At 41.9% G+C, this 25,909-nt stretch overlaps 1 protein-coding gene across 2 annotated transcripts in view; it reads right to left on the reverse strand.

Moving 5' to 3' along the window:
• Positions 1-1,315: 1,315 nt before the first annotated feature.
• The window catches only part of LOC115205462 (mitogen-activated protein kinase kinase kinase kinase 4-like), a 125,202-nt gene continuing 100,608 nt past the window's right edge, over positions 1,316-25,909 (reverse strand). Inside the window, exons 25-33 of one of the 2 annotated variants that reach the window (XM_029771459.1) lie at positions 23,430-23,597; positions 21,685-21,828; positions 21,273-21,407; positions 18,397-18,497; positions 16,370-16,519; positions 12,950-13,109; positions 5,769-5,908; positions 5,502-5,581; positions 1,316-1,680 (exon numbers count right to left, since the gene is read on the reverse strand). In XM_029771459.1, coding sequence (XP_029627319.1) covers positions 1,674-1,680; positions 5,502-5,581; positions 5,769-5,908; positions 12,950-13,109; positions 16,370-16,519; positions 18,397-18,497; positions 21,273-21,407; positions 21,685-21,828; positions 23,430-23,597 — 1,085 coding nt within the window. In that variant the 3' untranslated portion in view covers positions 1,316-1,673. Of the gene's footprint in view, positions 1,684-5,501; positions 5,582-5,768; positions 5,909-12,949; positions 13,110-16,369; positions 16,520-18,396; positions 18,498-21,272; positions 21,408-21,684; positions 21,829-23,429; positions 23,598-25,909 lie in introns of both variants that reach the window. The other variant, XM_029771458.1, reaches the window with a different exon arrangement.

Here is a 25,909-nt window from a genome sequence, read left to right on the forward strand (position 1 = left end):
TTGTGAACCAGAGTGACTTTACACAACGCTGGTCAAACAAGATGTACTGTAGCTACAAAAAAGTTAAATGGTTCCAGTCTGCCGTGAAGTGTTCATCCATGTATACGGGTAAGAGTCTAGCTACATTTTCAGATATTAAACATTTCTAATTTTATCAGAAAGTTGTTTTTATTGCAAGTTAAAGCGTACTGTTAGCTAGCTAGCGAACATTGAACCTATCTATGTAGTAATATTTTTTGAATCAGAAAGCCATTTGCATTGCTAGTTGTAGCCTAATGTTAGCTAGCTAACATTGAACCTAGTTGGTTAGCTTTAGTACCTGCATATTCATACTACAGCTATGACAATCAGTTTGTATTGGTAGTAGTATGAGTTGAGATTATTCCGGTTCATTGTTTAGCTAGCTAGCTACATGTCTAAACAAAAGACTCCACTTTGCCAGATGATTACATGACCCATCAAGTTAGCCAGGTGTATGGGGGTGATTATGAACATGTGTACATGTCTAGACAATAGTGAGCCATCCACTTATCTAGATGTGGCTGGGTGGGGGTTATAGCATTTATTTCACATGACCCATCAATTTAGACAAGTGTGTCTGGGTAAGCATCATCTAAGAATTATCTGGACACTTTGTTTTTGATATTGCTAATATGCAAATATGCAAGTAACCATTTCACTGTGCTGTTTACACCTTCTGTATCCTGTGCATGTGACAAATAAACTGAGATTTTATTTGATATAGTGTGTGTTTACCAGAGACAGTAATGTGAAGAACAACATGACCTGCACCAAAGTCAGATTATGATATAGGCCAAAGACTTGATAAAGTGTATTTTTACCTGGAGTTTTTCGTTACTGTAGGCTACTACTTTTACCACTTTTAGTCTTGAAATCTTTGGTTGTTTACTACACTACACACTCTGTTTAGCACATGGCCTCACATGTGAATCCTTAAAGAAATGGGTGGGGCTAAGGCTTAACAGGGTGCGAACGATGCAGAATGGGTGTAGACAAGAAGAGCTCTCCAGTAGGTACACCAAAACTATCAAGGGCCATTTTCTCAAAAGTGGGGTTACAATTCAAAGCAAAATTACTTTCCCATTATTCCTCAACTGCAGTGTATGATATAACATGTTATATCTCTGAGTCTCTACTTTTATCCAAAGTAAAAAACAATTTCAAATTTGGCTACATAGGACCGAATCCATGTGGTGGGTCACATATGTTTGACAATCTTAAGAGTTGAAAGCCTATTGCTGTTTTCACATCATTTTTAGATCATGGCATATCAAATAGACAATTTAGCTTTATCTAAATCAAATGCAATCTCTGTTTAATGTTGAAAATAAAGGACTTCAAATGTATTACACTGTGACAATAAAGCATTGTACATCGAACATTTACCATTTAATGTTGAAAATAAAAGACTTCAAATGTATAAGACTGTGACAATAAAGCATTGTAGAGCGAACATTTACCAAAGTGGTCGTAGTGCAAAGGGCTAGGTAAATTGAAACCCCATTAAACTGTAGAGATGACCAGTGGATATAAAATATCTATAAAACAGTGCAAATAATATGTACAGCCACTTACGTCCAAAAAGACTCTAAATAGCACAAGGCCAACATAATGATCCTTTTCTTCTTCCTTTGTTTTCTTCTTCCTTCTTCCTAAAAACTACTTAATATAAAACATGATCAGTTTTAGATCAAGAGATGCAACAGGGTATATAATGCCTATTTGGTTTTCTGAATTACGACTAGAAAGTGGAGATCAGATCATAAAGTCAGTATCCACGATTTGAATTGTTGGGGCCATAAAACGACTTCATTTAAAACTAAGTGGGACAGATAAGGACAAGCAATTTGCAGTATCAGTGTCTACTATTAAAGACGATTGCTAGCCCACTAATCTCTGTAGAATTTCTAATGCTCTCTTCAGTAAGGGAATCTCTTTGGAGTAGGAAAAATAGATTTACATTTCCTGATCTGAGGTATCTACAAAGGTGCATCCTTAAAAGCACATAATACTGAATGGTAAATATCTCAGGATTTAACATGAACAATGGCACTTGCTAATAATAAAATGATGAATATACTAAGACTCAATTAACAAACATTGATTTGATGCATTTTGGATGTAAAAAAAGAAGCAATTGTGCTTTTTTTAGTCCATGTGATATTAAAACCTCTTATGGCTAGGGGGCAGTATTTTCACGGCTGGATAAAAAACGTACCCGATTTAATCTGATTATTAGTCCTGCCCAGAAACTAGAATATGCATATAATTATTAGCTTTGGATAGAAACCACTCCAAAGTTTCTAAAACTGTTTGAATGGTGTCTGTGAGTATAACAGAACTCATTTGGCAGGCCAAAACGTGAGAAGATTCTGTACAGGAAGTACCCTGTCTGACCATTTCTTGCCCTTCTTTGTCATCTCTATTCATTACAAAGGATCTCTGCTGTTACGTGACACTTCCTACGGCTCCAATGGGCTCTCAGAGCCCGGGAAAAACCTGAATGACGTAATTCAAAGCCCTGGCTGAAACACACGAGCGCTTTTGCTAAGTGGTCTATCAGCAGACAAAAGGCTTAGGCGCGTGCACTGGCTGCCCCCGCCTTTCTGTTTTTCCCTCTTTTTACCGAAACGCAGATTCCCGGTCGGAATATTATCGCTTTGTTACGAGATAAATTGCATAAAAATTGATTTTAAACAGCGGTTGACATGCTTCGAAGTACGGTAATGGAATATTTAGAATTTTTTTGTCACGAAATGCGCCATGCGCGCTACCCTTCTTTACCATTCGGATAGTGTCTAGAACGCACGAACAAAACGCCGCTGTTTGGATATAACGATGGATTATTTGGGACCAAACCAACATTTGTAATTGAAGTAGAAGTCCTGGGAGTGCATTCTGACGAAGAACAGGAAAGGTAAGACCATTTTTCTTATAGTAAATCTGATTTTGGTGAAGGCTAAACTTGCCGGGTGTCTAAATAGCTAGCCCGTGATGGCTGGGCTATGTACTTAGAATATTGCAAAATGTGCTTTCACCAAAAAGCTATTTTAAAATCGGACATATCGAGTGCATAGAGGAGTTCTGTATCTATAATTCTTAAAATAATTGTTATGCTTTTTGTGAACGTTTATCGTGAGTAATTTAGTAAATTGTTAGTAAATTCCCCGGAAGTTTGCGGGGGTATGCTAGTTCTGAACGTCACATGCTAATGTAAAAAGCTGTTTTTTGATATAAATATGAACTTGATTGAACAAAACATGCATGTATTTTATAACATAATGTTCTAGGTGTGTCATCTGATGAAGATCATCAAAGGTTAGTGCTGCATTTAGCTGTCTTCTGGGTTTTTGTGACATTATATGCTAGCTTGAAAAATGGGTGTGTGATTATTTCTGGCTGGGTACTCTGCTGACATAATCTAATGTTTTGCTTTCGCTGTAAAGCCTTTTTGAAACCGGACAGTGTGGTTAGATTAACGAGAGTCTTGTCTTTAAAATGCTGTAAAATAGTCATATGTTTGAAAAATTGAAGTTTTCGGATTTTAGAGGAATTTGTATTTCGCGCCACGCCCATCATTGGATATTGGAGCAGATGTTCCGCTAGCGGAACATCTAGATGTAAGAGGTTTTATCAAATGTAGGTTGCCGGTATATTTCTAGATATAAACAAGAAGCCCTGTGCAGCGACACGTACCAACTGTATTTTTGAAATGACGAATAGCTCAGAAACACATGAAAACATGAAATGTTTTGAACATCGCTCAGAGAAGCACAAATATGATAAAACATTCAAAATGGGTGAATCGTTTCTTTAAGGCACAAGACTCACTTCTTAAAGTGGAACTGACAGTGTTTTAACTACTTTGCAGATATGAAACAAACAGACAATCGTAATATCAGTCCAAAATATCAAATTCCCAGTTTTTTCTACAAAACCAACTTTATAAGAGGTTTTAAAAATAGGTTCTATTTGACTCAACATTTCTTGACGTACACTAAGGCATTGTTAGCAGAATAGATGGATGCAGTTCACTGCATGATTAATATAATTAACCAATACATTTCCTGGTAGTCCCAAAAATATTGCTATCAGGTTGGGTGGGTAAATTGTTTGCTGCCTCCATTCGGGATGCTCTGTTTCAGTTTCAATTACTCAAATTTTTTGGACAAAAACGGACGAATGTAACTAAGGCTGGGAATGTCAATACAATCAAACTAGCAAGGGAAATTATCAAAAGTCAGTCATATCATGGCTAATAGGCTAGCATATCTATTTATGTAGCAAGCTAAAAACAGAGCTTAACGCTAGCTAGATAGCTAGTTGCTAGGAGGATGTCATGTAACGTAATTGGAGGAGTGGGTGAGTGAATGACTTTTCCCCTTCATATCGGTTTATGGTGGCTATACATAGCTAGAGATGCAGGTGTCATTTAGTTAGCTAGCAAGAACCTGAACGACTGTTATCCAGTTAGCACATCTCTTGTGTTTGTAAACAGCCTAACCCGTTCTGCTAGGGCGAGTAAAATGGTCAGAGTGAGGTTCTCTCATTTATGTCTGGAAGTAGCTAGCTAGCAAGCCAGCCAACTTTAACCAGTTAGCTTGGGTGCTTGGTTAGGACAATAATTAATTGCATTGGCAGGCAAGCGGTACAATTCTCCATAATGTATCAGTGCAATTCTGACAAGTAATTAGCTGAAAAAGGTTGAGAGGGTTTATCTAATGTTGCTACGTTAAATTTTAGCTCATCTTGCTCTGGCTAGCATTAGTTGTTGATGTGCATAACTGGGGGAGAGAGAGCCTACCTTTTCATGGTTGTTTGATCAATAGGATTGCTAAGTTCTCAAATGTAAGAGGACTCCTGTGGTATTTACGTATTTGCAGAAATCCATGTGTTCTAATGATCTAAAGTCGAGCTGTTGCTACTGCCAGTTGAAAGATTGGCTATGGTGAACCAGTCTGCGTACACTCCGGTCTTGGACGTGACAGATGTTTTTATTAGGTTTTATTTACTGCAGTGTCTATTAATTGTCAAAATGCCCGGCCGCTTTCCCACTCCATATTGCTATAGAATTTTCACAAATGCCTTAGTATACTTCATTCCCAAACATTCTATGAATTCCCAAACATTCAATATCTAAATGACCATATCTAAGTGCTCGCTTGTCAGAAAATGTTTAAAAAAATGGAATATTCTTCCTGGGGGTGTATATGAACATATTTTAACAAGATTTTGTGTCGCTTAAATGCTGTCAGTTCCATTTTAAGTACTATAGCTAGAGACCTGTAACCAATGTGGTGGCCTTAGCCACAAAAATACTTAATTTATGCTGATTGCAAATACTGTATTCTCATATGCATGGGATTCTGTAGCTGTATTACTAAAGTGTAAATTCAGTGTTTAAGAAGACTGTATTTGAGTATAATTCATGTTGTTTCTGAGATGATCGCTGTATGTTGTCTTTAAGCCCCAGAGCTCACCAGTTGAACAGGGAGTTTTGGCCCAGTGTCATGAAGTAGATCTGGCTGCAACCCCCAGACTGCACCGTGGCAAAGAACACCTTCACACAGAAAATAGGTCAATCAGTTAAAAAAAATGATAACTTACAGTATAATATTCAACACCTACAACACTATGAACAACATACAACCTTTCACATCTACCAGAGCCCTGTGATATGGAGGGAAGAGGGTGTCATGTGAGCTTTGCCCAAGGTGTGTTTTGGTGATATCAGGATGTTGTCGTACCTTGTCATTCCTCTCACAAAGGAACTTGAGTTTCTGGGCCTTCTTGTGCATGAAGACTCCCTCCAGGTTGCCTGTGTTAGCTGACCTCAGCTCGATGGCTTTGTCTCCCCAGCCCATCACCTGGTTGGACTGCAGGTAAGCTGTGGAGATACACACATAAACCACCAGGGATTTATGGCACTCTATTCCCTTTATAGTGTACTACATTTGACCAGGGCCAATAGGGTAATAGTGCACTGTACAATATGTGGAATGGGGTACCATTTGGGAAGCACACACTAAGGCTTTTAGACCCTCCAAGGCTTTCTGCCTCTCTCAATGAGTGCCATGTAAATCAATCTTGAGATGAAAATCAATAGGCACACTTTTCCACTCTCCTCTTTTGAGCTGTTCTACAGTGCCTTCAGGAAGTATTCACAAACCCTGGACTTTTTCCACATTTTGTTGTGTTAAAGTCTAAATTGAAAATGGATGAACTTTTTTTGGACACTGGCCTACACACAATACCCCATAACGTCAAAGTGGGATTGTCATTTTTTTGGACAATTTTAGAAATTAATTAAGTCAATAAGTATTATGGCAAGCCTAAATAAGTTCAGGAGTAAAAATGTGCTTAACAAGTCACATAATTAGTTGGATGGATTAACTCTGTGTGCAATAATACAGGCTAACATGATTTTTATATGATTACCCCCATCTCTGTAAACCACACGTACAATTATCTGTAAGGTCCCTCAGCCGAGCGGTAAATTTCAAACGCAGATTCAACTACAAAGACCAGGGAGGTTTTCCAATGCCTCATAAAGAAGAGCACCTATTGGTAGATGGGTAAAAAAGCAGACATTGAATATTCCTTTGAGCATGGTGAAGTTATTAATTACACATTGGATGGTGTATCGATACACCCAGTCACTACAACAATACAGGCGTTCTTCCAAACTCAGTTGCCGGTATCATGAGACAAGGCGAGACCCAGATGCAGACACAGGAGGCAGATGGTTGGATTCTTACAATATTTATTCATCCAATAGGGGAAGGCAAGAGAATGGTCGTGGACAGGCAAAAGGGTCAAAACCAGTTCAGAGTCCAAAAGGTACCAAAGGGAAGGCAGAATCAAGGTCAGGGCAGGCAGGATGATCAGGCAGGTGAGAAAGTAGTCCAGAGTCAGGCAGGGGTCAAAACCGGGAAGACTATCAAAAAAAGAATAGCAAAAGTAGTGGCGCAGTGGTCTAAGGCACTGCATCACAGTGCCACTAGAGATTCTCGGTTCGAGTCCAGGCTCTGTCGCAGCCTGCCGCGACCGGGAGATCCATGGGGCAGCGCACAATTGGCCCAACGTTGTCCGGGTTAGGGGAGGGTTTGGCCAGCAGGGATGTCCTTGTCCCATCGCGCACTAGTGACGCAGTGCACACTGACACGGTCGCCAGGTGTACGGTGTTAACTCTGACATATTGGTGCTTCCGGGTTAAGTGGGCATTGTGTCAAGAAGCAGTGCTGCTTGGTTGGGTTGTGTTTCGGAGGACGCACGGCTCTCGACCTTCGCCTCTCCCGAGTCCGTATGGGAGTTGCAGCGATGAGACAAGACTGTAACCATCAATTGGATACCATGAAATTGGGGAGAAAAAAGAAATACAAATATTTCAAAACATGAACCCTGTTTGCAATTAGACAATGAGGTAAAACTGCAAAGAAATTAACTTAATGTCCTGAATAAAAAAAGTGTTATGTTTGTGGAAAATCCAACACGACACATCACTGAGTACCACTTTTCATATTTTCAAGCGTGGTGGTGGCTGCATCATGTTATGGGTATGCTTGTCATCGGCAAGGAATAGGGAGTTTTTTTTAGGCTAAAAAGAAACGGAATGGAGCTAAACACAGGCAAAATCCGAGAGGAAAACCTGGTTCAGTCTGCTTTCCAACAGACACTGGGAGACAAATTCACCTTTCAGGAGGACAATAACCTAAAACACAAGGTCAAATATACACTGGAGTTGCTTACCAAAACAACATTGAATGTTCCTGAGTGGCCGAGTAACAGTTTTGACTTAAATCTGCTTGAAAATCTTTGGCAAGACTTGAAAATGGCTGTCTAGCAATGATCAAATCAAAATCAAAATCAAATCAAATGTTATGTTACATGCGCCGAATACAACCTTACAGTGAAATGCTTACTTACAAGCCCTTAATCAACAATGCAGTTAAGAAAAATACCTACAAAAAATTTAAATAAAAGTAACAAATAATTAAAGAGCAGCAGTAAAATAACAATAGCGAAGCTATATACAGGGGGTACAGAGTCCATGTGCTGGGGCACCGGTTAGTTGAGGTAATTAAGGTGATATATACAGTTGAAATCGGAAGTTTACATACACCTTAGCCAAATACATTTAAACTCAGCTTTTCGAAATTCCTGACATTTAATCCTAGTAAAAATTCCCTGTCTTAGGTCAGTTAGGATCACCACTTTATTATAAGAATGTGAAATGTCAATAATAGTAGAGAATGATTTATTTACGTTTTTATTTCTTTCATCACATTCCCAGTGGGTCAGAAGTTTACATACACTCAATTAGTATTTGGTAGCATTGCCTTTAAATTGTTTAACTAGGGTCAAATGTTTTGGGTAGCCTTCCACAAGCTTCCCACAATAAGTTGGGTGAATTTTGGCCCATTCCTCCTGATAAAGCTGGTGTAACTGAGTCAGGTTTGTAGGCCTCCTTGCTCTCACATGCCTTTTCAGTTCTGCACACAAATTTTCAATCAGATTGAGGTCAGGGCTTTCTGATGGCCACTCCAATACCTTGACTTTGTTGTCCTTAAGCCATTTTTCCACAACTTTGGAAGTATGCTTGGGGTCATTGTCCATTTGGAAGACCCATTTGCGACCAAGCTTTAACTTCCTGGCTGATGTCTTGAGATGTTGCTTTAATATATCCACATAATTTTCCTGTCTCATGATGCCATCCATTTTGTGAAGTGCACCAGTCCCTCCTGCAGCAAAGTGTAACAGTGTAGGTTCCGTCCCTCTCTTCGCCCCAACCTGGGCTCAAACCAGGGACCCTTGCACACATCAACAACTGACACCCACGAAGCATCGTTACCCATCGCGCCACAAAAGCCGCGGCCCTTGCAACGCAAGGGGAAACCCTACTTCAAGTCTCAGAGCGAGTGACGTCACTGATTGAAACGCTATTAGCGCGCACCACCGCTAACTAACTAGCCATTTCACATCGGTTACAAAAGCACCCCCACAACATGAAGCTGCCACCCCCGTGCTTCACGGTTGGGATGGTGCTCTTCGGCTTGCAAGCCTCCCCCTTTTTTCCTCCAAACATAACGATGGTCATTATGGACAAACAGTTATATTTGGTCCCATGGTGTTTATACTTGCGTACTATTGTTTGTACAGATGGATATGGTACCTTCAGGCATTTGGAAATTGCTCCCAAGGATGAACCAGACTTGTGGAGGTCTACCATTTTTTTTCCTGAGGTCTTGGCTGGTTACTTTAGATTTTCCCATGATTTCAAGCAGAGGCACTGAGTTTGAAGGTAGGCCTTGAAATACATCCACAGGTACACTTCCAATTGACTCAAATTATGTCAATTATCCTATCAGAAGCTTCTAAAGCCATGACAACTTTTTCTGGAATTTTCCAAGATGTTTAAAGGCAGGGTCAACTTAATGTATGTAAACTTCTGACCCAGTGGAATTGTTATACAGTGAATTATAAGTGAAATAAGCTGTCAGAGAGAACAGTCTATGACTAGGGTGGCTGGAGTCTTTGACAATTTTTAGGGCCTTCATCTGACACCGCCTGGTATGGAGTTCCTGGATGGCAGGAAGCTTGGCCCCAATGATGTACTGGGCCGTACGCACTACCCTCTGTAGTGCCTTGCGGTCGGAGGCCGAGCAGTTGCCATACCAGGCAGTGATGTAACCCGTCAGGATGCTCTCGATGGTGCAGCTGTAGAACTTTTTGAGGATCTGAGGACCCATGGCAAATCTTTTCAGTCTCCTGAGGGGGAATAGGTTTTGTCGTGCCCTCTTCACGACTGTCTTGGTGTGCTTGGACCATGTTAGATTGTTGGTGAGGTGGACGCCAAGGAACTTGAAGCTCTCAACCTGCTCCACTACAGCCCAGTCGATGAAAATGGGGCGTGCTCGGTCCTTCTTTTCCTGTAGTCCACAATCATTTCCTTTGTCTTGAATTATCAACAACCAACTTGACAGAGCTTGAAGAATTTAAAAAAGTATGTACAAATATTGTACAATCCAGGTGTGCAAAGCTCTTAAAGACTTAACCAGAAAGACTCAAATCTGTAATCACTGCCAAAGGTGATTCTAACATGTATTGACTCAGTGGTGTGAAGACATAGTAAATGAGATATTTCTGCATTTCATTCTCAATATATTTGTAAAACAATTTTAAACAAGTTTTCACTTTGTCATTATGGGGCACTGTGTGTAGATGGGTAATAATTCAGGCGGTAACACAACAAAATGTGGAATAAGACAAGGGGTAGGAATACTTTCTGAAGGTACTGTATATACTCTGGTCTGGGCTGAGTTTATTTACAGTACCAGTCAAAAGTTTGGACACACCTACTCGTTCAAGGTTTTTTCTTTATTTTGATTATTTTCTACATTGTAGAATAATAGTGAAGACATCAAAACTATGAAATAACACATATGCTATCATGTAGTAACCAAAAAAGTGTTAAACAAATCAAAATCTATTTTATATTTGAGATTCTTCAAAGTAGCCACCCTTTGCCTTGATGACAGCTTTGCACAGTCTTGGCATTCTCTCAACCAGCTTCATGAGGAATGCTTTTCCAACAGTCATGAAGGAGTTCCCACATATGCTGAGCACTTGTTGGCTGCTTTTCCTTCACTCTACGGTCCAACTCATCCCAAACCATCTCAATTGGGTTGAGGTCGGCTGATTGTGGAGGCCAGGTCATCTGATGCAGCACCATCACTCTCCTTTGGTCAAATAGCCCTTACACAGCCTGGAGGTGTATTTCGGGTCATTGTCCTTTTGAAAAACAAATGATAGTCCCACTAAGTGCAAACCAGATGGGATGGAGTATCGCTGCAGAATGCTGTGGTAGCCATGCCGGTTGAGTGCCTTGAATTCTAAATAAACCACTGACAGTGTCACCAGCAATGCACCCCCATACCATCACACCTCCTCTTCCATGCTTCATGGTGGGAACCACACATGCAGAGATCATCTGTTCACCTACTCTGCGTCTCACAAAGGACACAGCGGTTTGAACCAAAAATCTAAAAGTTGGACTCATCAGACCAAAGGGCAGATTTCCACTGGTCTAATGTCCATTGCTCATGTTTCTTGGCCCAAGCAAGCCTCTTCTTCTTATTGGTGTCCTTTAGTAGTGGTTTCTTTGCAGCAATTTGACCATGAAGGCCTGATTCACACAGTCTCTTGGTGAGACTGCCTGCGTAGACTCCGGTCTTGGACGTGACAGAAGTTTTTATTAGGTTTTATTTACTGCAGTGTCTATTCATTGTCAAAATGCCCAGCGGTTTTCCCACTCCATATTGCTATAGAATTTTCACAAATGCCTTAGTATTCATCATTCCCAAACATTCTATGCATTCCCAAACATTCCATATCTCAGTGCTTGCTTGTCAGATATTTTTTTAAAGTGTCATATTCTTCCTGTTACTAGATGTGTCTGTTTCTTGAACTCTGAAGCATTTATTTGGTCTGCAATCTGAAGTGCAGTTAATTCTAATGAACTTATTCTCTGCATCAGAGGTAACTCTGGGTCTTCCTTTCCTGTGGCGGTGCTCTTTAGAGCCAGTTTCATCATAGCACTTGATGGTTTTTCCGACTGCACTTGAAAAAACTTTTAAAGTTCTTGAACTTTTCCGCATTGACTGACTTTCATGTCTTAAAGTAATGATGGACTGTCGTTTCTCTTCGCTTATTTGAGCTGTTATTGCCATAATATGGACTTGGTCTTTTACCAAATAGGGATATCTTCTGTATACCACTCCTACCATGTCACAACACAACTGATTGGCTCAAACGCATTAAAAAGGAAAGAAATTCCTCAAATTAACTTTTAACAAGGCACACCTGTTAATTGAAATGCATTCCAGGTGGCTACCTCATGAAGCTGGTTGAGAGAATGCCAAGAGTGTGCAAAGCTGTCATCAAGGGAAAGGTAGGCTACTTTGAAGAATCTCAAGATTTGTTTAACACTTTTTTGGTTACTACATGATTCCATATGTGTTACTTCATAGTTTTGATGTCTTAACTATTATTCTACAATGCAGAAAATAGTAAAAATAAAGAAAAACCCTTGAATGAGTAGGTGTGTCCAAACTTTTGACTGTTACTGTATACTCTATATACTCTGGTCTGGACTGAGTTTATTTATACTCTATATACTCTGGTCTGAACTGAGTTTATTTATAATCTATGTACTCTGGTCTGGACTGAGTTTATTTATACTCTGTGTACTCTGGTCTGGACTGAGTTTATTTATACTCTATGTACTCTGGTCTGGACTGAGTTTATTTATACTCTGTGTACTCTGGTCTGGACTGAGTTTATTTATACTCTATATACTCTAGTCTGGACTGAGTTTATTTATACTCTATATACTCTGGTCTGGACTGAGTTTATTTACACTGTATATACTCCGGTCCGGGCTTGGCTGAGCGCTGTCCTGTCTGTAATCTATTCCTCACAGATAACCCTTCCCCTTGAATAATGACCTGGCCAATGGCCCCAACTAAAACAGTCTAACAGAACATCTTATTTTTATTGTCCCAAATCTGTCTAGAGGGGTTGGATCCAGCTTGACTCCTCTTTGCACCCAGTGCTCCAAGCACAATTGACAACGGTTACTTCCTGGCTGCTGCATAACAAAAAGGGACGATAGAAGAGACGTTCTATTGTTTAAATGGTGGGGGTCTGCAGTCTATCAAAGATAGAAGCATTTTTCATTCTGAGTGGAAGTGGAATATCTCTCTCTCCCCTCTCTCAAGACACACACACACACACACACACACACACACACACACACACACACACACACACACACACACACACACACACACACACACACACACACACACACACACACACAGCCTGCAGGTGTTGATTGGGTGAGTGTGTACGATGTACATAACCTCACCGACAGATGCAGGCATCTCTCCCCACTGCAGCACTGTCTCCTTGGTGATGCGTCCGTAGGTGTCTATGTAAACCCCCTCGTCCTCGTAACACACCAGCACCTCCATGCCACTGCTGTTGGGTAGGATGATGATGGCATGAGGCCGGATCACACCTTGGATCTGAGACAGACACAAAAGACTGTCAGATGCGATGATGATAAAGTGGCACCCTATCCCCTATCTGGTGCACTATATTTGACCAGAGCCCAAGCAGAATAGGGTGTCATTTGGGGCACAACCTGGATGATTTCTATAGTGTCTCTATCTGTAGTATAGTGTTATACTGTATCAGTTATCATTCTGTCCGTTGGAAAATAACCATCTACTTGACTTGCCGACCACTGGAAGTGCAGCACAGCACAGCACTCTCACTCCAAACCTCTCCATCTCTAGAAGCAACAGCTATAATCATACAGCCCCATCCCCATCACCAGTTGTAATCCTCCTAATACACAAACTAACATTGTCTAATAAAACAAAGTTTTATTGCCTCGATCGACCCACTTTCCCTCCATGAAACCATCTCGGTTAATTCCATTTGATAAGAGGCTGATTCACACTCAGTGAACTGGATCAGGCGTGCCTGGCATCAATGATCAAAACATGCTCAAAGTCACTTAGGTCAAATGTTTTTCCCATTGTAACATTCAACAGAACAGTAACTGAATGCCTCAATGCCTGTCTGCCTTCTTTATATAGCAAGCCATGGCCACTTGACTCACTGTCTGTAGGAGCGATCCATTTTTGTGAATGGGATGGTGTACCTAATAAACTGTGTATATCGCTCCTCCATTCCATAATTTCACATCCCCTTTCTCGCTCACTATGTTGAATCCGCCCAGCCACTGACTACAGGCAGCAACAGAGAGAGGGTGACGACACGGCTTAATTAATTAGAATGTCTCAGCTAATTAATCGGCACACAATGTCTTCACTTAAATTCTCTAATTACAAACTAATTTGCCAAACACGCTCAGTGCTCAGCTCTTGCTCTCCTGGCATCAGAATACAACTTAGGTACCCACATGAATGTTGTTTCTATGGCTGGTGAGCTCCCCTGAGATGTGATTCAAAGCTATATAACCACTGAACCGCCTCTTGGCAGTGAGAAGGAGAAGGAAACGAGTGGCAGTGAGGAGGAGGAGGCAGCGAGTGGCAGTGAGGAGGAGGAGGCAGCGAGTGGTAGTGAGGAGGAGAAGGCAGTGAGGAGAAGGAGGAGGCAGCATATGGCAGTGAGGAGGCGGTGGTGAGAAGGAGGAAGAGGCGGTGAGTGGCAGTGAGGAGGAGGCAGCGAGTGGCAGTGAGGAGGAGGAGGCAGCGAGTGGCAGTGAGGAGGAGGAGGAAGCAGCGAGAAGGAGAAAGGAACCACTTCTGACCCCCCAGGTCTCTCACAAGCACTTGCATAACGGCCCACATTCAAACAAGGAGACAGTGTCTGTTATCTCTATGAGGATGCAACAGTTTTGTAACAAGTCTTTGGCTGCATCATTCATACATACACAACATTCTAATACCTAAGGTGATCCACAATAACCCAAAAATACCTCTTTGCATAAGAAGATTATTAAAAAGTCTTTCCATATGAGAGCTGCTATAAGCGAGTCCATACTGGCTTAGACTAGTGGCTTAAACAGCAGGTAGAAAGTCCCAAAACAAACCAACACCTCAAACAACCCCAAAAGCTCTATGTACAGTAAGTCACAGTCACCACAGGACCAGTGTTAGTCACCACAGGACCAGTGTAAGGATCCCCATACTTGCCCGGCCGGAAGCCTGTCTCCCCAGCTGCACCCCGCTGTCCACGTGCTGCTGTGGCTGTGCCACCACAATCCTCAGCATCAACACAGGCATCCACAGACGCAGCGCTATCTTAATCCGCTGTCTCGGTATCCTGATCATCTCATCATCAACAGCAGTCAACATGGAGAACATACGTGGGAGAAAAGGTGTGTGTGAGCGTGTGTGAAGGCGAGAATGAGCGAACCAGAGATTATCAGTAAGAGAGAGTGAATATGAGAGTGAGAGTGAGTGATCGGGTAAAAGAGAAGGACCCTTCTCTTCCGCTGCAGGGTAAAATACCAGTATTATGGAGTGAAAATATATCAGAAAAAAGTTTTATCAGAAAAAATGTCAGGTCCGTTTAGCAGGCACATGGTTAGCCAGCGCTGCCGAGGTGTACTTAGAGCTATCTATCTGGTGAAAAGTAGCACACATGGATGGAAACTGGGGCCAAAGGGAAGCAGCCAATGATAGCTTTGTGGGCCAGCACAGTGGGAGAAGTGGGATACAGCCACATCACACCTCTGGGCACAGCACTGGGAACTGGCACACTGGGGAGTGTGTGTGTGTGTGTGTGTGTGTGTGTGTGTGTGTGTGTGTGTGTATGTGTGTGTGTGTGTGTGTGTGTGTAATAGAGCTAATTTCCTTGGGATAGTGTTTTCCCTCTGCTCTGGCTGTCAGCTCCCAGCAGCTCTCTGCAGCTGTGTGCGTGTGTGTGGTTGTGTGTCTGCAGCAGTGTGTGGATGTGTGTGTGTGTGTGTGTGTCTGTCTGTGTGATTCTCATCAGTAGCAGTAGAGGCTGCCTCGGCTCCCCTGTCAACAGTGTCTAAGACTGCAAAACTCTGCACCATTGTGCTCCGCTCTGCTACACCTTGAGCCTCTTAGAGGGGTTAAAGGCAATAACGAGATCCATCACCTGGTCCAGCTGGCTAGTCATCCTCAGCCTTGTTCACCTCCTGGCAGACTGACAAACACAGCTGCCATGGAGATGAACGAATCATGAATTTCTGACCAGGTCTTACCTCCCTGTATCTTCAGACAACTGTTGTGACCAAGGTCGATTAATGGACTGATTATTGAGTTATTTTTCAGTAAATCTGTTTGCTCCCAAGAAGGGAAAGTTCCCTAAATGTACGGAATCTCCTTTGCTTTGAGGTAAGTGATGTTTGAGCTTATACTGTGACGAAGCAGAATTTCTAAGAGAGGCTTTTTGAGAAATCAATTTACAAAAGACAGAAATGCCAAAAGGCTTTTGCCACAAGGTCAGACACTGACAATATCAGGCCTGGCTTAAACACAAACACATCCTGTCAATAATCCTGTAATGAGTCAACTGGCTGTGATGACAAACAGCTTCTACCCACATCGACTCTGAGTCGGAACAAAAGTTCACTATAAGAGCTGAGTGGCGTGGGTGCAGAGAAAAGGAGCGGTTTAGCTGCTAGAGAACAGAGACACAGAGACCCAGGCTGCATGGCCCTAAAGGGAGAGAGGAGAGGAGGCTGAGCTGGGGAGAGGGTGGAGGGGGCTGGGGAGAGGTTAGAGGAGACTGGGGAGAGCTTAGAGGAGGCTTTGGGCAGAGTTGGGGGTGGGGGACTTACATGCGTGGGCAGGTAGAGGTCATAGGGCGTCCCCGAGTCAACATCGATGGCGTGGAAGCCCGACAGGGAGCCGTAGATGACCTTAAGTCTCTGTCCATCCTCCACCGTCAGGTCCACGGACAGAGGCCTCTGGGGGAGCGAGCCGAACGACTGTACCGGACACACACAACAAGGACAGACATGAGGAATGACTTAGGGAGAGTCAACATGTCTTATGTCATAACCCAGAGAGTGGCAAGAAAAAGTATGTGATCCCTTTGGAATTACCTGGATTTCTGCATAAACTGGTCATCAAATTTGATCTGATCTTCATCTAAGTCACACAAATAGACAAACATAGTTTGCTTAAACTAATAACACACAAATTATTGTATTTTTCTTGTCTATATTGAATACATAATTTAAACATTCTCAGTGTAGGTTGGAAAAAGTATGTGAACCCCTAGGCTAATGACTTCTCCAAAAGCTAATTGGAGTCAGGAGTCAGCTAACCTGGAGTCCAATCAAGAGATTGGAGATGTTTGTTAGAGCTGCCTTGCCTTATAAAAAACACTCACAAAATATCTGTTTGTTATTTACAAGAAGCAGAAAGTTCAGCACTGTTGCTACTCTGCCAAGGAGTGGCCATTCTGCAAAGATGACTGCAAGAGCACAGTGCAGAATGCTCAATGAGGTTAAGAAGAATCCTAGAGTGTCAGATAAAGACTTACAGAAATCTCTGGAACGTGCTAACATCTCTGTTGACGAGTCTACGATACGTAAAACACTAAACAAGAATGGTGTTCATGGGAGGACACCACGGAAGAAGCCATTGCTGCACGTCTGAAGTTTACAAAAGTGCACCTGGATGTTCCACAGCGCTAGTGGCAAAATATTCTGTGGACAGATGAAACTACAGTTGTTGTTTGGAAGGAACACACAAACCTGAGTGGAGAAAGAAAGGCACAACACACCAACATCAAAACCTCATCCCAACTGTTTGGTGCTGCTTTGCTGCCTCAGGGCCTGGACAGCCTGCTATCATCGGCGGAAAAATGAATTCCCAAGTTAATCAAGACATTTTGCAGGAGAATGTTAGGCTATCTGTTCGCTAATTGAAGCTCAAAAGAAGTTGGGTGATGCAACAGGACAACAACCCAAACACAGAAGTAAATCAACAACAGAATGGCTTCAACAGAAGAAAATACGCCTTCTGGAGTGGCCCAGTCAGAGTCCTGACCTCAACCCGATTGAGATGCTGTGGCATGACCTCAAGAGAGCACTTCACACCAGATATCCCAAGAATATTGCTGAACTGAAACAGTTTTGTAAAGAGGAATGGTCCAAAATTCCTCCTGACCGTTGTGCAGGTCTGATCCGCAACTACAGAAAACGTTTGGTTGAGGTTAATGCTGCCAAAGGAGGGTCAATCAGTTATTAAATCCAAGGGTTCACATACTTTTTACACCCTACACTGTGAATGTTTACACGGTGTGCTCGATAAAAACATGACAATGTATAATTGTTTGTGTTATTAGTTTAAGCAGACTATGTTTGTCTATTGTTGTGACCTAGATGAATATCAGATCAAATTTCATGACCAATTTATGTAGAAATCCAGGTATTTCCAAAATGTTCACATACCTTTTCTTGCCACTGTACATTAAGTCATACTGTATCTAAGGCCAGGAGTATAACCAGGGGCCAGAGTTGTTCCTGGTCAAGACACAGGGCCAGGAGTATAGTCCATAACCAGGGGCCAGAGTTGTTCCTGGTCAAGACACAGGGCCAGGAGTATAGTCCATAACCAGGGGCCAGAGTTGTTCCTGGTCAAGACAGGGCCAGGACATACTCTGGTCCTGATATTAGTAATGACAGTAGGCGCCAACTCATAGTGACTCCTGGGGTTAGTCTATTTCATATCTTTGATGATATTCTCTGTGCAGTGAGTAGAAAGAGTTCAAACATGTTCATCACAGAGAGATGTGTTAGAACTAGAGCGAGCCACTGAGGAGGGTTCAGAACTAGGACAGTGTTGTCAAGCTGACCTTGAAAGCCATGAACTTATGGTAAGGTTTGGGAGCCCATGCGTACACCTCCACAGCATTCTTCAAGGCAATCACCAGGAACTTAATCTTCTCATATCGAACTGAAATTGCATGTAACAAAGAGCAGGGATTTTCAATGAGGATTAGGGATCTCTCTCATACTGGAAACAGAACAAGATAAAGGCTTATTACACTACATCAGTCTGTAACACTAATATGTCAGTGGTCTTGAACTAATGATCATTAGACAATCTCAACAAAGAGGTTTTTGGTTGCGTCCCAAATGGCACCCTATTCCCTATATAGTGCACTACTTTTGGGATGCAACCCTTCTGATAACTACACTTTGAAAGGCCGGAAGCCCATTGCCTTTCACTGAGGCAATAGCAGCATGCCTCCGACTATGAGAAACAATTCTGAGGGGAGTGCTGGGAAGGACAGTGTGTGTCCCTATGACATCATATCCTTCCTGGGTTGGAGTCCCTAAGATGTCCTCACTCTGTAACTAACAGCAGGAAGAGTCACAGGAAAGAGAGGCTCACATCTGCTGAGCTCAACACTGCACACTGACAGTCATATATATATATTTTTCTCTCTCTCTCTCTCCCTCTCTCTCTCTCTCTCTCATATAAAGGAGTCAGACAGAGAATAGATACATATTGAAATAGTTTTTTTCTTGTCTTATACCCATTGCTTTCTGTATATCACAACACAAAGACCTTTGATAAGCAGTAACGTGTCAACGGTTTTAACATTGTTCATACAGATCGTGAGGTTCTATCTGTGCAAAGAATAGTTCTGAGATATTGAGCATCAAAGTTTTCACATCACAGATCTCAGAACTGTTTTGTAGTGAATTCTTCTTTCATAACCCATTAAGTTCCTCCCTTAAAGGTACCTGAAGTGCAGAGTTTCAAAATCCTGAGACATTTGTAAATCTGTTTTTTTTAGGGGGGTGCAATCACAGATAGAACCTTATGGCTCTTAAATGTCAATCTCAAAAATCGAACTTCACAGACATATGAAGAACCATCTAAATATCTATTAAACAGTGCATTCGGAAAGTATTCAGACCCTTTCCATTTTTCCACATTTTGTTACGTTACAGCCTTATTCGAAAATGGATTGAATAAAACATTTTCCTAATCAATTTACTCACAATACCCCATAATGACAAAGCGAAAACAGGTTTTTAGAAATGTTCGCAAATGTATATAAAAAAATTGGAAATACCTAATTTACATAAGTATTCAGACCCTTTGCTATGAGAATTTGAGCTCAGGTGCATCCTGTTTCCATTGATCATCCTTGGGATGTTTCTACAACTTGATTGGAGTCCACCTGTGGTAAATTCAATTGATTGGACATGATTTGGAAAGGCACACACCTGTCTATATAAGGTCCCAAAGTTGACAGTGCATATCAGAGCAAAAACCAAGCCATGAGGTCGAATGAATTCTCTATAGAGCTCTGAGACAGGATTGTGTCCAGGCACAGATCTGGGGAAGGGTACCAAAACTTTTCTGCAGCATTGAAGTACCCGAGAACACAGTGGCCTCCATCATTCTTAAATGGAAGAAGTTTGGAACCACCAAGACTGTTCCTAGAGATGGCCACCTGGCCAAACTTAACAATCGAGGGAGATGGGCCTTGGTCAGGTAGGTGACCAAGAACCTGATGGTCACTTTGACAGAGCTCCAGAGTTCCACTGTGGAGATCGGGGAACCTTCCAGAAGGACAACCAGTACCTAAAGGACTCTCAGACCATGAGAAACAAGATTCTCTGGTCTGATGAAACCAAGATTGAACTCTTTGGCCTGAATGCCAAGCGTCACATCTTGAGGAAACCTGCCACCATCCCTACGGTGAAGCATGGTGGTGGCAGCATCAAGCTGTGGGGATGTTTTTCAGTGGTAGGGACTGGGAGACTAGTCAGGATCGAGGGAAATATGAACGGAGCAAAGTACAGAGAGATCCTTGATGAAAACCTGATCCAGAGCGCTCAGGACCTCACACTGGGGGGCGAAGGTTCACATTCCAACAGGACAACGACCCTAAGCCCACAGCCAAGACAACGCAGGAGTGCTTCGGGACAAGTCTCTGAATGTCCCTGAGTGGCCCAGCCAGAGCCTGGACTTGAACCCAATCAAACCTCTCTGGAGATACCTTAAATAACCTGTGCAGCAACACTCCCCATCCAACCTGACAGAGATTGAGAGGATCTGCAGAGAAGAATGGGAGAAACTCCTCAAATACAAGTGTGGCAAGCTTGTAGCGTCATACCAAAGAAGACTCGAGACTGTAATCACTGCCAAAGGTGCTTCAACAAAGTACTGAGTAAAGAGTCTGAATACTTACAGTATGTAAATGTGATATTTCAGTTCTTTTGTTTTAATACATTTGCAGAAATTCCCCAAAATCTGGTTTTGTTTTTTTATTATGGGGTATTGTGCATAGATTGATGAAGAAAAAAAACAATTTAATCAATTTTAGAATAAGGCTGTAATGTAAGAAATCTTTGAAAAAGTCAAGGGGTCTGAATACTTTCCCAATGCACTGTATGTGAGTAACTCATTTTTGACAAAGATTTCAGATAGAACCTTATGGTCTCGAGATGTAGAATCTTAATTTGATCACCCTGTTGCAGAAGATTATTTTCCTGCCGTAGTAAACTGGCTCAAATTGCTCTATCTTGGCCAGGTCGCAGTTGTATATGAGAACTTGTTCTCAACTGGCCTACCTGGTTAAATAAAGGTGAAATAAAAAATTAAGACCTAACATCTGTATAGGACTGTCAGGCAATAAGATGGAAGATTGATCCCCAAAAAATCAGCAGTAATGCTATCATGATCTAAGGCCAGGTAGTGTATACTCACCAACTTTGTAGTGCACACATCCTTCCAGGTCCCCTACAGAGGTCCAGCCCTGCCTCTTCTCCACCTCTGGGTCATTCCGAAGGATCTTGTTCCGCAGCCACGACAGGTAGTACAACCTCAGCTTGTTCTTTTTACCTGACAAACGGGATAGTGATGGAGTTTAGAGGGTGACAAAGTTGGCTGCAAAAGTATGTGCAAAAAAAAATTTCAAGACAGAATATACCTACAGGGTGGCTGGTAGCCTAGTGGTTAGAGCATTAGGCCAGTAACTGGAAGGTCAGTTAACTTGCCTAGTTAACTGACTTGCCTAGTTAAATAAAAATAAATGAAACATCTGTGTGTGTGTCTATCTCTGTGTGAGTGTATATACGGTACTGTATATTCTTGTGTATGGCAGCACTACGCTAACTACCTGAGATGGTGATGAGCACGTTGAGGCCCTCCAGAACGTCCATCTGTTGGAAGCGTCTTCTGCTGATCAGAGAGTAGACCTTCCCCTGACCGCTCCTGTCCAGCAGCCACAGACCATTCTCTGTCCCCACCAGCAGGTTCACACCTGGACCAACACACCACTGTGTTAGTCTCAACATCACAAGCCCCAGCAAGCATAGTCCCTGTTCCAAATGGCACCCTATTCCCTCTATAGTGCACTACTTTTGACCAGAGCCCTATGGGACCTGATCATAAGAAGTGTACTATATAGGATATAGGATGCAATTTGAGACACAAGCATACTGTACTATACATAAAAGATGGCCATTCCCAAATATACCTCTATTGCTAATACACTCTAGACACCATTGTAAGGTAGAGCTATTATCATATTACGGCAATACCTATCCAATCCTGACAATAAGTGTCTAGGGATAGGGGTTAGGAGCAGATTGGGTGTTAATCTCGCTATTGTTATTTTACTGCTGCTCTTTAATTACTTGTTACTTTTATTTCTTATTCTTATCCATATTTTTTGGAATCTGCATCGTTGGTTAGTGGCTCGTAAGTAAGCAAAACACCAGTCGCAACGTCAACAGTGAAGAGGCCGACTCCGGGATGCTGGCCTTCTAGGCAGAGTTGCAAAGAAAAAGCCATATCTCAGACTGGCCAATAAAAATAAAAGATTAAGATGGTCAAAAGAACACAGACACCGGACAGAGGAACTCTGCCAAGAAGGCCAGCATCCTGGAGTCTCTTCACTGTTGACATTGAAACTGGTGTTTTGTGGGTACTATTTAATAAAGCTGCCAGTTGAGGACTTATGAGGCATCTGTTTCTCAAACTAGACACTCTAATGTACTTGTCCTCTTGCTCAGTTGTAAGGCAGGGCCTCCCACTCCTCTTTTTATTCTGGTTAGAGCCTGTTTGCACTGTTCTGTGAAGGGAGTAGTACACAGCGTTGTACGAGATCTTCAGTTTCTTGGCAATTTCTCGCATGGAATAGCCTTAATTTCTCCGAACAAGAATAGACTGACGAGTTTTGGAAGAAAGCCTTTGTTTCTGGCCATTTTGAGCCTGTAATCAAAACCATAAATGCTGATGCTCCAGATACTCAACTAGTATAAAGAAGGCCCGTTTTATTGCTTCTTTTTAATCAGAACAACAGTTTTCAGCTGTGCTAACATAATTGAAAAAGGGTTTTCTAATGATCAATTAGCCTTTTAAAATTATAAACTTGGATTAGCTAACACAACGTGCCATTGGAACACAGGAGTGATGGTTGCTGATAATGTGCCTCTGTACGCCTATGTAGATATGACATTAAAAATCAGCCATTTCCTGCTACAATAGTCATTTACAACATTAACAATGTCTACACTGTACTTCCGATCAATTTGATGTTATTTTAATGGACCAGAAATTTGCTTTTCTTTCAAAAACGAGGACATTTCTATGTGACCCCAAACTTTTGAACAATAATACATACATACATACATACATACATCATACATACATACATACATCATACATACATACATACATACATACATATATATAGCAAAAAAGCTGTAAAAAAAAGAAAAAATATTTGTTCTCAGAAAAGGGTTGGTGGTGGAGGGGTTAATAATAAAAATACAAATACATTTTAAAAAATGCTATTATAAAGGTGTGCTTCTAGGGGATAGGGGCTAGGGGTCGACTGGGTGTTAAACTGCTGCTTACCCCACAGGCCAGCACAGAGGATCTCGGTGTTGAACTTCTTCTTGTACTTGCGGATCTCGGGGGTATCACTCTGGGGTTTGATGTTGGTGGGGTTCACATTGACCACGGAGCCCTTCCTGTGGCCCTCTCTCCTGATTGGCTCCTGATTAGCAGGCGGCCTGCCACTGGCTGGAGGGGAAAAAACGCAATAAGAACCAAAATTGTCATTTAAAACCATGGCCTGTATTAGCCACATCTGGTATCTGATTTGATATTAAACATGCACAGGAGAAAACCATATATGACAGAATACCTTCTTTCTTATTTTACAGTACGCTAACATATAAACATATATTGAATGAGATTTATGTTAAGATAGTCCTTTTTTATAGACCAAATCATCCTCTCTGCCACAACAAATGAATTCACTGGCCTTGTTACGGAAAAAATCCATCATTGATGCATTTAATCACCATTTTATTTATCTCTTTGAAAGAACTTCTAAGCCTATTCACAATGACATTGAGCTGGATGCTGATCGGGGAACTTGCTGAATGATCAGAGAAATTATAGTCAAAGTTTTTATTTTAGGATATTTAGTGAAAAATAAGTCCTGGACAATAGACAAGAAATCCACAGGGGTCTGCTTAACGGCTCTATTTTAACAAACCTAACGCAACAACGCAACGGTCAACCTAAGCTCTGGCGGTAGCGCTATAGGTTCGGGGGGTGTCAGAAATATTTGAGCTATTTTCACAACCACAATTATCAGCTCAGTTGTTACCGTTGGCGTGAAAGGGCTGGGTTTTGATGAATAAACAAGTTGTGGGTGTGTTGAGGCTTGGCCCCTCACTGGTCAATCAGAATGTGGTCCATGGCAAAATATGTGGTTGCTTCAAGTTGTAAATGTATGGTCTTTGATGTTTTACCTTGGAATCAACTCCAATTCCAATGTTAGTCCGTTATAGTTTGTTAAACAGCTTACAGAAACTAAATAACAAAATGTACACCTATCCCATATTTGCTATATATGTTAACTTGAATCTATTTGCAGTCAACATTGTTTTAGTAATTTCATGGCTTCATTGTGGAAATATACAGTTTACATAACATTCACACTGATAGGGGCTAGGCCTACTGTAAATTGCATTATGGCTGAACATGGACATGCCAAATGTTGTCAATAAGCAAGATTAAATTCATTATTGACAAGGCCTAAAAAGAGTGAATAGTTCAAATCAAATTTTAAACAGAACAACTTGTTTTAAATAGGCTATGTCTAAATACACTTACAGCCACCATAATTGTTTCCTGTGGGGATGTAATACTAAAACTACGCAGAATATGGAGGGTTTTACATCCATACAAACTTTCCAAGGAGAATAAGAGTACCTCTTCCCAGCTGCCCACTGCACTCAGATTAGGAAACACTGTCACCACTGATAAATCCACGATAATCAAGAATTTCAATAAGCATTTCTCTACGGCTGGTCATGCTTTCCACCTGGCTACCCCAACCCCCACGCTGCCACGCTCAAGGTCCTGGCTACCCCAACCCCCACGCAGCCACGCTCAAGGTCCTAAACGATATCATAACCGCCATCGATAAAAGGCAGTACTGTGCAGCCGTCTTCATCGACCTGGCCAAGGCTTTCAACTCTGTCAATCACCGTATTCTTATCGGCAGACTCAGCAGCCTTAGTTTCTCTAATGACTGCCTTGCCTGGTTCACCAACTACTTCTCAGATAGAGTTCAGAGTGTCAAATCGGAGGGCCTGTTGTCCGAACCTCTGTCAGTCTCTATGGGGGTGCCACAGGGTTCAATTCTCAGGCCGACTCTTTTCCCTGTATATATCAATGATGTCGCTCTTGCTGTGGGTGATTCTTTGATCCAACTCTACGCAGACGACACCATTCTGTATACATCTGGCCCTTCTTTGGACACTGTATTAACAAACCTCCAAACGAGCTGCAACGCCATACAACACTCCTTCCGTGGCCTCCAACTGCTCTTAAATGCTAGTAAAACGAAATGCATGCTCTTCAACCGATCGCTGCCGCACCCGCCCGCCCGACTAGCATCACTACTCTGGACGGTTCTGACTTAGAATATGTGGACAAATATAAATACCTAGGTGTCTGGCTAGACTGTAAACTTGCCTTCTAGACTCACATTAAGCATCTCCAATCCAAAATTAAATCTAGAATCAGCTTCCTATTTCACAAAAAGCCTCCTTCTCTCATGCTGCCAAACTTACCCTAGTAAAACTGACAATCTTACCAATCCTTGACTTTGGCGATGTCATTTACAAATTAGCCTCCAACACTCTACTCAGCAAATTGGATGCAGTCTATCACAGTGCCATCTGTTTTGTCACCAACGCCCCATATACCACCCACCACTGCGACCTGTATGCTCTCGTTGGCTGGTCCTCGCTACATATTCGTCGCCAAACACACTCGCTCCGGGTCATCTATAAGTCTTTGCTAGGTATAGCTCC

The sequence above is a fragment of the Salmo trutta genome, chromosome 13 (genome assembly GCF_901001165.1).
Source record: "Salmo trutta chromosome 13, fSalTru1.1, whole genome shotgun sequence".
Taxonomy (NCBI): Eukaryota; Metazoa; Chordata; class Actinopteri; order Salmoniformes; family Salmonidae; genus Salmo; species Salmo trutta.